This window comes from Monodelphis domestica, chromosome 4 (genome assembly GCF_027887165.1).
Source record: "Monodelphis domestica isolate mMonDom1 chromosome 4, mMonDom1.pri, whole genome shotgun sequence".
Classification (NCBI taxonomy): Eukaryota; Metazoa; Chordata; class Mammalia; order Didelphimorphia; family Didelphidae; genus Monodelphis; species Monodelphis domestica.
Genome location: NC_077230.1, coordinates 2,183,116 through 2,195,755, shown reverse-complemented (window position 1 = coordinate 2,195,755; position 12,640 = coordinate 2,183,116). Strand labels below are relative to the sequence as shown.

At 35.3% G+C, this 12,640-nt stretch overlaps 1 protein-coding gene across 1 annotated transcript in view; it reads left to right on the top strand.

Moving 5' to 3' along the window:
• Positions 1-12,640, top strand: part of BACE2 (beta-secretase 2) — a 107,701-nt gene that overhangs the window by 65,676 nt on the left and 29,385 nt on the right. The window contains exons 3-4 of the mRNA XM_001370355.4: positions 9,930-10,146; positions 12,147-12,275. Of these exons, the coding sequence (XP_001370392.2) occupies positions 9,930-10,146; positions 12,147-12,275 (346 nt within the window). The remainder of the gene's footprint in view (positions 1-9,929; positions 10,147-12,146; positions 12,276-12,640) is intronic.

The following is a 12,640-nucleotide window of genomic DNA, read 5'->3' as shown; positions in this document are numbered from 1 at the left end:
GCAATTAGGTACAAACAGGATATATGCTGGATAAATGGAAAGTAACTAATCGGAAGACCTAAGAATTAAGATGGGTTAGGAAAAGCGTCCTATAAAAGATAGACATAACAGAAACAAGCAAAGGAAAAGATAGTAGCAGAAAGTATATTAGTAGTATGAGGAAGAGGAGAGAAGGAGCTCACAAAGAATGGATTCAGCTTTTTCTATAAAATGAGTCAAATTTTTCAATTGAGAAGGTTGGGAAGGGGAAGCTTTGGGAAGCTTGAGGAGAAAGAGAAAATTTTTAAATACTCATGCCAAGAGAGCAGCAGATCATAGAATCATTTAAGTTTTGAAAAGATGTCTTATAAAAGTTGCTATAAGGGATATATTTGTCTCTAGATCAAAATATTTTCTTCAAATATTTTTTTCTTTTTTTCTCTTTCACTTTAAAAGTCCATCTCATACTGACACCAATCTAAGCAAAATCTAATATATTTCTTCCTCCTACTGTGAGTCTTGAAATTTCTCAGACTTGTGAATGTTAAAAAATTTCCCCATTGGGGAATTCTCCATTGGAACAATTCCCTACTGGGACCACTCCCCATTTGGAAAGTGAGAACTCTACTTAGATGAGAAATGGGAAGACCTCTACTCCACCCGTACTTAAGACTGCTTTAAGGGAGAAAACTCCTTGCTGAACAATGAAAAATACTTACACCCACACTTAAGCCATGCCTATTTTTGGAATTAATACAAAGGGGTGCTAAGTACCTATAAAGGTCAGGCAACTTGTAAACTTACATAGGACAAAGAGGTGAGAAACTTACTCAGAGATTCTAACCTACTCAGGTGTGGATTACTAAAAGGATTAGTCTACTCAGGTGTGATTTCAGAATGGGCTGTCCTTTGGAAAACGTCTACTGTGATTGGTAGATAGAAGAACTTAGGGGAGGTGACATAGGAGAAAACCCCCTATATAAGAAAAGGACAGACTGTTCAAAGGGAGAGAAACAGTCTCTTGAGAGACAGGCTCTAAAGAGGTTGTTGATAGAAGGACAATCTCTAAGGAGGTCTCTCAAGGGAGGCTGACTCTGGCTGGAACTCCCTCTGGGGAGACTCTGTCCCCCTGAATCCTCGCTTGAACAGATGTTATGGTGAGTGATTAGGACTGACTGATCTTTTCTTTTAGGGCTTAGGCCTGGGTTGGCCAGGGCTGCCTGGGCCAGCCTATTCTTTTCTCATTTATTTCCTTTTCTCTCTCTCTCTTTCTTTGATTCCTCATTGTATTATTAATTAAATTCTCTATAAAACCCAGTTGACTTGGGTATATTCATAATTGCGAATATTTCCCTGGCAACCACCTTATATTTGATTTAAAACAAGACACTGTAGTGGAAACATAATTTCTGTGGTCACAATTTACTCACCCACTTTTATATCTATCACAGTTTATATCTTCAACTATTTTAACTCACTACAGTTTATGACCCTCAGCCATTTTAATTATTACAGTTTATGGCTCCCACTCTTTTAAATGCCACAGTTTAACTCTTTTAAATGTTACACTACACAATATGGTCCAGCTATATCTATTTTCTTGCTGTTTGTGACACATGAAACCCTATCTTCTATGTCCAAGCTTTGAATTGTCTTCCTTAAATCCTTTGAATGTACTCTCTTAGAATCCTTTGTTCAAATTCTTCAAAACTCATCTCAAGCATCAATTTCTAAATTAAAACTTTCCTGATTCCCCAATTGTTAATACCTTTCCATTCGAATAGTATTTATTTACATTTATTTTGTTTGTTTTGTTTTTTATTTTGCTTTTCTCCCAGGTTACATGTAGATAAAGTTTTGTTATATTTAAATTAATATCTCCAAGTTCTTATTTTCCATAAAGTTTATTAATGATCAGTTGAAGAAGAAGAAAGAGAGATAGAGGTTTAAAATCTATTTTTCTTATCTAAGTTTGACTACATGTCTTGGTTCTCTCACATGCTCTCAGTCCACTTCTCCTGCCTCATTCAGGAAAGTAGAGCCCAGTGGGGTTATTCATGTTCATGGACTCAGTGCTGGCACACAAAATGGAATGAACCACGTTGGCAATCCAGGAGGGGGAAGGGATGAAACTCCTACACAATCCCCCCTGTGATTCTATTGGGAGATGAGCTTGTTGAAATCTCCCAGATTTACATACCTAATCTTCCCAATAAATCATTTCACATAATCAGCTTATACCTCTAAAACTTCTGACTAAAGGTGCATAACCTATTGCACTTTACAAAGGGGAATATTACAACAATTTGGGGATGAGAGGTAAAGAAAAGAGGAAGAAAACAAAAAATGATTGATAGATGAAGGCAGTTAGGGGGCAGTCCCCTTTGGCATAAGAGTTTACATTCAGAATAAGCATATTCAACCCCCTTCAGACCAGTTCATTATATCCCAAAGTTCATTCTGATCCTTTTCATGCAGTGTGGGTTTCTGCAGGCATCCTTATGGCACCTTCTCCAAAAAGATCCACTTTCTTGATTTGGGATGTTGGTGAGTTTCTTTTCCTGAGATTACTACAAAAGATTTTAAACCTTAGATTTTAGGATAATTACACAACCCCTCCTACCCTCCAAGGAGGGTGTTGACCACCACCAGAATCACCTTGGGATATATGGCCAAGTTATGAGGTATATGAATCAATTGTCAAAAATAAAAAACTAATATCCCAAGAAAAATATCCCAAATAAAAGAGCAAAAATTAAATTTTGTATAAAAAATAAAATATCAAAATCTTATGTATATAAAATGAGTAAGAAAGGTTTCAACAGGTTCTTGAATCACCAGCAAGGCCCAATTAAAGTGATTTATGTCCCACAAGCCTGTAGGACAATTGCAACGATATAGCACTACCCATCAGCAGCCAGAACTACAGAAAATTGCCAAACTATAAAAGAGAAGGGGCTAGATTCGAAGGTAAAAAGGAAGTATGATTCTCTCATCTGCGTTTATCTTCACTCTCAGGGATAATGGAGCCAAAATGAAAGCCAAACTAAGGTACTTTTAGGAAATATGGCACAAGGGAGTCCTGCATTGGAAGTTGTCAAACAGCCACTTCCTTGAACCTCAAAACAAGTCCTCTGTCTTGGTGGAGATTCTCATCAATCCCACAGAGATTATTGTTCTCCTTTACCTTGTGCTTCCTGGCACTCTACAGGGTTTTTTTTGTGATCCCTTCTTGAAATCAGACACAATTATTAGTAAAAGTCCCTCAATACTTAATCAATGGTAGGTTTCCATAGTCTTAAGCTTTTCGGGATGCATTAATATTGGGGCTAATAGATATTGTAAACTTATCCTTTAAGATCAAAAACATTAATACTGATTCCATGTACTTCAAGTACTAAAAAAGATAAGAAAAAAATTAAAAACTCAAATATCCAAATTAATAATAATTTAAAAATTAAAAATTCATAGTTCACATTCCATGTGACAATGTGTTAGCCAAGCAAAGGAACAATACAAAGTTTTCTCACTCAAAAACAAAATCTATTTCTCTTTTAACTTGACCATGATCCACAGTGTGAGTGTATATGATTTTTTCATGAGGTAACAGCTTTTTAAAAACAGTAGTACAGAGGGCAGCTGGGTGGCTCAGTGGATGGAGAGCCAGGCCCAGAGACGGGAGGTCCTGAGTTCAAATCTGGCCTCAGACACTCCCTAGCTGTATGACTCTGGGCAAGTCACTTGACCCCCATTGCCTAGCCCTTACCACTCTTCTGTCTTGGAACCAATACCCGTATTGATTCTAAAACAGAAGGTGAGGATTTTATAAAATAAAAAAAAAAGTGGTACAACAACTAATGCAGATTCTAAGAAGTACCAAAATCCCCCAAACCATAAGATCCTATTTCATGACAACTACAAACAAACCCACTATCATTAGGATTCACTTGAGTCTCAATAGCCACTTGCTGTGTTTCATTTAAAAACCTTTGAGGCTCATAGATATTTGTCACAAGGTCTTCAAAGCTAGTTAATCTTTCAGCCTCAAATGATATATTTCTAACAGAGTCTGTTATTGCCATCATTCTGAAATTTGGCAGGAAAGTGCAGAAAAACCTCTGTACTGTTGATGCCACCAAGAACATAGATGATTCTGGTAGAAGAATGGAGTAAAACCAATATACAACCATCCTCCTATGGGATGAGACCATAAAACTGTCCAGGGCTTACCAAGCCCCATGAGAAACCTTCCCTCCTCCAGGATGAGGCTGTCACGAGTATTTATATGTTCCATCCAATGCAATGTGGAGATGAGGAATACCATAGTGAAAAATCACTTCTCAAGTCTCATCCACCACGTTTTTAAGCTGTACTCTGGCACCAATAGGTGTGGAGGTGGAGAACGTAATAGCGCTCTTGCACTTCACTCTGTCTCCCATGTACTTACTACTACTACATGGACCCTTACCTCTTGTTACACATAAGTCAAAGGCAAGCGAATGGTCAGTCAGAGGGAATGGTGTTCCCAGATCTCTGAAAATTACTTCTGAAGACCCGTTAAAGTCTAGTGAGATTTGTAGCTCACCAAATTCTCTGAAGATTACTGATACAGGCTGTAAGCAGTTTGATGGAGTCTAGTCATCATCATTTATATGACAATTACCAAAGGTAAAAAGAGGAAACGGCCTGTCAGGCCACATGTGAGGTCCTTCTGTGATAAGTTGTGTTAGTGTACGTGCCTTTGCCACGGAAAAGTTCGTCCAACTTGTCTATGGACTTTTAAATGGGATTTTCTCCAGTCCAGTCATAGGAGGGGGGTACAAATAAAGACAGTATAACAGAACATATAGCTAATAGCCCAAACACAGTAATTGAAAGTGACATCGTATAATGGAATATTATAGTTTAGATTAATATGTAAACTTAAAAACAAACTTAAATTTTAAGGTGCCCGTGGAAGCAATGAATCCGAGTCCTTGTTTCCAATTCTGACAACTTATTTATGAAGTGGTTGACAGTCAATTACATACATCTTGTATTTAGACTTGCTTTACAGAGACTTCATTATGGAGAGGGGAACAAACTGAAACAGTTAACATCAGTAAGGCAATGGAGTCTGGAAAAGCTTAAAATTCACCTGCAGACTCTTTGAAGTCCCTCCCCTCCCATCATTCATCTAGATTCCTTTCTTCACACCTCTGGCGTCCCCCATTCTGAGGGAGGCTCCCTCACTGAGTACAGATGTTTGGCTGAGTTTTGATTTGCCTCATTCGAATTACTATTCCTCCTATTATTATCATCATTATTACTCAAGCTACTATTTCTATTTTTCTGATTCTACTTCATGTAATTCATAATTATGTGACCCCACATTTCCATAAAAATAACATGTTAGTGGTTACTTCATGAATTCCTGTAAGGGAGCTATGACCTCTCCCTGTTTTACTTTTCCAACTGTTTCAGTTAATGCTTTTATTTTCTTCCTTAATGTCCCCACTAAATCAGTGTTCTCTTTATCCTTTTCCTTATGTCCCTCAAAAGCATTAACTGCCACTCTTTGTTTCCTCGAGGTCCATCTTGGGCCAGTTTGGACAGCTAGGCACAAAATACTCCACCCGTGCCCATATTCATGTTCATGGGCACAGCACTGGCATAGAAAATGGAATGAACCAAGTTGGCAATCCAGGAGGGGGAGGGGATGAAATCCCCTCTACACAGTTTGAATAACCATTTTCTGACTTTTTCCGTCTAAATTCTCGTCCTTCCCTCCCAACCCCGACCCGTCCCCAAGACAGAAAGTCACATGATAGAGGTTCTGTGTGTTCTGGCAAGCAGTACATATTTCCATGTTTATCATGTTGTGAAACAAAACACACCAAGTTCATAAAGGAAACAAAGTGAAGGCTGGTGTTCTTCAGTCGACATTTGACTCTATCAGTTCCTCTTATGGTGGTAAATAGCCTTGTGTTGTCCCAAGACCCTCTGAGCTGTCTTGGCTCCTTGCATTGCCAACAACAGTTAAATCATTCCCAGCTGACCAAGTCACTGCTGCTACCGCCCACAACATTCTCCTGATTGTGCTCCTTCATATAAGTGTGTCCAGGATTTTTTGTGATCATCTTGTTTGTCCTTTGGGATGGCACAATAGTATTCCATTAAATCATATACCACAAATTGTTTAGCCTTTCCTCGATTGACAGACACACCTTCAGTGTCCAAGTAATTGCTAACACAAAAAGCTGCTATAATTTTTGGTACAAATCTTTTTTCCCCTCCCTAATCTCTTTGGGATGCAGACTTGTAGTGGTATTGATGGGTCAAAGAGCATGCACAGTTTGTTGGCCCTTTGGCCATAGTTCTAAATTGCTCTCCAGAATTGTTGCATCAGTTCAGAGCTCCACTGACAGTGTATTAGTGTCCCAGTTTCACCACATCCCTTCAACATTAATCTCCCTTTTTTGGTATATTAGCCAGTCTGATAGGTGTAAGATAATTTGCATTTCTTTAATAAATAGTAATTTGGAGCATTTCTTCATACGAGTCAAGATAGTTTTAACTTATTTTTTCTGAGGATTGCCCTTTCATACCCTTTCACTATTTGTCAATTAGAGAATGCTTTGTATTTTTATGAATTTCACTCCATTCCCTATATAACTGAAAAATTAGATCTTTGGCACATACACTATAAAAAAAATTTCCCCAGACTATTGCTTCCCTTCTAATCTTGGTTCCATTTGGTTTGGTTTATGCAAAAAATGTTTTAATTTAATATAGTCAAAGCTACCTATTTTACATTTTTTAATGTTCTCTCTATCTTCTTTGATCATAAATTCCTCTGTTATCTATAAGTTTGACAAATAAACTATTTTGTGTTCCCATAATTTGTGTATAGCCTCAACCTTTATTTCTAAAGCATGCATCCATTTTTACTTTATCTTGGTATCTGGCATGAAGTGTTGGTCTGTGTCTAGTTTTGGCCATAGTATTTTCCAGTTGTCTTAGCAGTTTTTGGTTTGTTTTATTAGAATAGTAAGTTCTTCCAAAAGCTTGGATTTATCAGGTTTGTCAAACTCTAGATTGGTATGGTCATTTTCTACTGTATTTTGAGTGCCTAATCTATTCCATTGATCCACTACTTTATTTCTTACCCAGTTTCAAAAAGTACAGTTTGAGATCTGGTAAGGCATTCCTTCAAAATTTTTTCACTAATTGCCTTGATGTTTTTGGCCTTTTTTTCTTCCAGATGAATTTTATTTTTTCCTACCTCAATAAAATAATTTTGGAGTAGTTTGTTATGGCATTGAATAGATACATTAGTTTAGGTAGAACTGTCACTTATATTATTTTGGCTCAGCTTAACCATGAACAGTTAATGTTTTTCCAATTGTTCAGATCTGACTTTATTTTATCTTTTGGGATAAGTTTATAATTACTTCCAATTAATTTTTGGTCTTTTTGTTGTTCTGTGTTGAATGTAATTTTTACACCATGATCTGAGACAGATACATTCAATATTTCTGCTTTTCAATATTTATTTGTAATGGTTTTCTGTGCCCTATCATATGGCCAATTTTTGTGAAGGTGCCATGTTCTGCTAAAAAGGTATATTCCCATTCAGTTTTCTCCAGAAGCCTATCATATCAGTCTTTTCTTATGTTACTTTAGTGACTTAACTTCTTTCTTATTTATTCTTTAGTTGGATTTGTCTAGTTCTGAGAAGGGAAGTTGAGGTTCCCACTAGTATAGTTTTACTGTTTCCTTCCATAATTCATGTAATTTCTCCTTTAGGAATTTGGATGTCCTGTCATTTCATGCATATATGTTTAGTATTTATATTGCTTATTATGATACCTTTTATCAGGATATAGTTTTCTTATCTTGTTTAACTAGATCAATGTTACTTTTTCTTTGTTTGAGGCCATGATCGCTATTCCTAATTTATTTTTTACTTTAGTTGAAACATAATACATTTTGTTCCAGCCCTTTACTTTTACTCTGTATATCTCCCTGTTTAAATGTGTTCTTGCTGACAGCATACTGTGAAGTTTTGGGTTTTAATCCACTCGTCTGTCCTTTTATCATTTTATGGGTAAATTCATCCAAGTTACATTAACAGTTATGATTACTGTGTGTTTCTCTCCTCATTTTCCCCATTTATCCTTCTCTCTTCTTTCAACCTTTGACTATTCAAATATGTTTTGCTTCTATCCATCTCCCCCAAATCACACTCCCTCTTATCCTTCCTCACCTATTCTTATTTCTCCATTTCTCTGAAAGGTAAGATAGTTTTCTATAGAAGACTGACTAGGCATGTTGTTCCCACTATGAAAATTTGGCCATAATAGTCTTGGGAAGTTTTATTTGTGGATCTCTTTCATGTCATTATTGATGGATTCTTTCCATTTCTACTTTACTCCTCTGATTCAAAGATATGAGGACAGGTTTCCCTGATGATTTCTTGTAATATGGTGTCCAAGCTCTTTTTTCAATCATGACTTTCAGATATTCCAAAGATTAGTTCTCCTGGCTTTATTTTTCATGTCAGTTGTTTTTCCAGTGAACTATCTCAGATTTTCTTCTTTTTTAAAAATTCTTCTTTGATTTTGATTTTTTTGATTTTGTTTTAATGTTTCTTGATTTCTTATATACTAATTAGTTTCTATGTTCCAATTCTCAATTTTAGGGTGTTATTTTTTTTCCTTAAATTTTCATTTTTTTTTCCATTTGGCCAATTCTTCTCTGTAAGGAGTTTCTTTCATAGTGTTTTTGATTCTCATGATCTTTAGGGGGTTGTTTTCTTCAGAGTTTTTTTGGGGGGAGGGGAGGTTGGTTGGTTTTTGCTTCCATACCCATTTGGCTACTTTTCATTTTTAGGAAGATGTCTTCTTCATTAAATTTTTTCCCAGCCTTTTTAATGTCATTTTTCTTTTATTTGATTTTTAAAACTTCTTTCAATTACTTCCAAGCACAGTGTTGGTATTATGTGAGATACTATAAATATTCATATAAGAAATCAGATTTTATGTTTATAGCTGTGTTCTTTGTGGTGGCAAAAAAATTGGAAAACGAGGGGATGCCCATCAATTGGGGAATGGCTGAACAAATTGTGATATCTGTTGGTGATGGAATACTGTTGTGCTCAAAGAAATAATGAACTGGAGGAATTCCATGGGGACTGGAACAACCTCCAGGAATTGATGCAGAATGAAAGGAGCAGTCCCAGGAGAACATTATACACAGAGACTAATACATTGTGGTCCAATCAAATATAATGGACTTCTCTACTAGCAGCAATGCAATGACCCAGGACAATTCTGAGGGACTTATGAGAAATAACACTATCCACATCCAGAGAAAGAACTGTGGGAGTAGAAACACAGAAGAAAAACAACTGCTTGATCACATGGTTTGATAGGAATATGATTGGGGACATAGACTCTAAACGATCACCCTAGTGCAATTATCAATAATATGGAAATAGGTCTTGATCAATAATACATGTAAAGCCCAGTGGAATTGTGCGTCAACTACAAGGGGAGGGTAGGGGTGAGGGAGGAAAAAAACATGAATCATGTAATCATGGAAAAATATTCTAAATTAAATAAAAAATTTTCCATTGAAAAAAATCAGATTTTAACTTGAGTAATAGTGCCCTTAAGATAACTCAGATATTAAATTAACTCATATTTCTGGGCCACATCCCCACCAGGAAGTAGACAGCATAGGATTTCCAGTTTTCTTCTTTATAAAGGAGGAAATTGGAAATCAATGAAGTTAAATGAGTTTTTGCCAAAGTATGCTTATATATCATTAATTCATAATGTAAAAATATGTATTTTAACTATTGTATACTATCTAGCCAATATATGTCACTGTGAATAACTATATCTCCTCAACAACCCTCAAAAAAATTTTGATGACAGATCAAACTGATTTTATTTTATTTGTAGGTCTAGCACATACCGCTCCAAAAATTTGAATATCAATGTTAAATATACTCAAGGAAGCTGGACGGGATCAGTTGGTGAAGATATGGTTACTATACCTAAGGGATTCAATAGTACTTTTCTTGTCAACATTGCTATCATTTTTGAATCAAAAGATTTTTTTTTACCAAAAACTAAATGGGATGGAATACTTGGACTTGCATACGCCATGTTAGCCAAGGTAAGACTTTCCCACTGTCATAGATTAATTTTCTAATTTTGGCTTCTCTGAAATAATCAGAATGGATGGATAATGCCTCTACATTTGGAAATAAGAGTGATAGGAATGAATTCTCAGTGTTAAGAATTGAAGTAAAAAAACAAACCTTAACATTGAAAATTCCCTCATATCTGAGGATATATTTTATAAGCTCAGTCATCTTTTGAAGTATGAATTAAGAGTATCTATAAAGCTTCCTAGAAGAAATACCATAAGTATCATGTATTATTGTAAGAATTGATTTGTTATTCTCCTGTTATATATAGTTAATAGTGTTAACAGAGAAAGTGCCATAATTTTATTTTAAATACTCATCTATATTTGAGAGTTTCAATTAGTGTAGGTAAAGACTACACAAATTATTTTTTAAACCCTTACTTTTCATCTTAGAATTAGTACTATGTAATAAAATGGGATAGGCAATAGGATTAAGTCATTTGCCCAAGGTCACACAGGCAGGAACTGTCTGAAACCACATTTGAACCCAGGACACTCCTAGCTGTTCTGCAAAAATTCTTAATTTGTATTTTTATGAGGGGAAAGTGAAAGAAAAGATCTGATTAGAGGGAAGGTGGTCCTCAGGCAATGAGAATGAACTATGAAGCAGTCTTGAAAGACTCCTGTATTAATTTTCCAAAAGAACAAAGAATCATTAAGGAAAACTCCTACATTACTGCAGATATAACTCTAATCAAACTGAAAAGGTAGTGGTAGTTGAGGCTGTAAATTGTTGAAATCAATTGCTTACTTAGGTGGCATCCTGTCTTTTTATAGAGTTCATTAAAATTTTTAAAAGACAGTTTTGTTCTCATGACAATTTAAACTAGAGATATTTTTACCATTTTAATAGAAAACTAGAGGTTTTCTTCTAATTAGGACATTTTATTCTATTTATGATATGGAAGTCCACCCAAGTGAGACAGAAGTTGAAATTCCCTTGTTAATGGCAAATTGAAAAATCTCTCATGCCAGTATTTTCATGTCATTCAACAATGTAAAATTAAATGGGAGAACTGGGCTATTTGTTTCACAGTTGCCATAAATTGTGGTTAAAAAGGTTGGATTCTCTGCATAACCATAAGAAAAACATTTCTCTCTCCTATGTCTTCATTTTCAAGCAAGACAGACAAAATATTCTTTGAGAGACTTTATGGTATTCCAATGAACTGGGTAAATATGAAAATTTTTTGAATTTTAAGGACTTAAAACTTATTCATTGTTATAAATATTCTAATGACATATTTTCATCAAAATTTTGAAGAGATTGTACAAAATTTCACTGGGATCCCATAAGATATGAGGACAGAGCATTAAAATGGGGATAGATAGATAGATAGATAGATAGATAGATAGATAGATAGATAGATAGATGGATAGATGGATAGACAGACAGACAGACAGACAGACAGACAGACAGGATAGATAGATAGATAGATAGATAGATAGATAGATAGATAGATAGATAGATAGATAGATAGATAGATAGACAGACAGACAGACAGAAAGATAGATAGATAGACAGATAGACAGATAGATAGACAGACAGACAGACAGACAGACAGATAGATGAAAGAAGACTGAATCAAAAAGGAGTCTGAAGAGATCAGTCTTACTCCTAGGCAAGTATACCTTTCTTTCAGAGATTTCTAATATACTTCACCATTAGTGTCACCTTACCTTTGTCCTCCACATAAGCTGTGATAGTAAATGTAATAATGTTTTTCAAGAGTGTATAGTAACAAATATAGACAAATAGAGCATTTAAGCTAAACATAAAGAGAAATTTGAAAGTCATAGGGAATTCTGCCTGCAATTTCTAAATTATTTTTCTTATGCTTTTTTTCATTCTTTTTCATAAGATAAATATAATTTAGTGAATTTTGCTAGTTCTACACATGATAATTTTAACCAAAATATGAGTAATAACAAAGTAATTGTACTTTTGATTTAATTCTCTATAGCCATCAAGTTCATTGGAGACATTCTTTGATTCTCTTGTGAAACAAGTGAAGATCCCTAATATTTTCTCCATACAGATGTGTGGTGCAGGATTACCAAGAGACAAAACTGGTACCAGTGGAGGTAGTCTTGTGGGTATCTTTTAATCTTAAATGGGTGAAAACCATGGGTGGGAGTTCTTGATCTCTTTCAGAATAATTGTACATAAAGTTGGCTATAAAATGTGCATGCATATACTGTCGAATGCTGATTTTGTCAAATGCTCTTTCCTTCTTCATTCTCTCATTACTTTAAATTCTTTCATTCTTATCTCATTTTCCATTATGTTCCTCTTTATTCTTCCTCTTATAGTAATTGGTTTTGTAGGAGCTACCTGCAGGTCCTACACAACTCACTTGTGGGTAGTGACCTGAGAAGGAGAATGGAGACTAAAGGAAAATGGATGAATAGATAATAGTGATAGAGGGAGAAGTACAGGAATAAAGACTCAGAGACA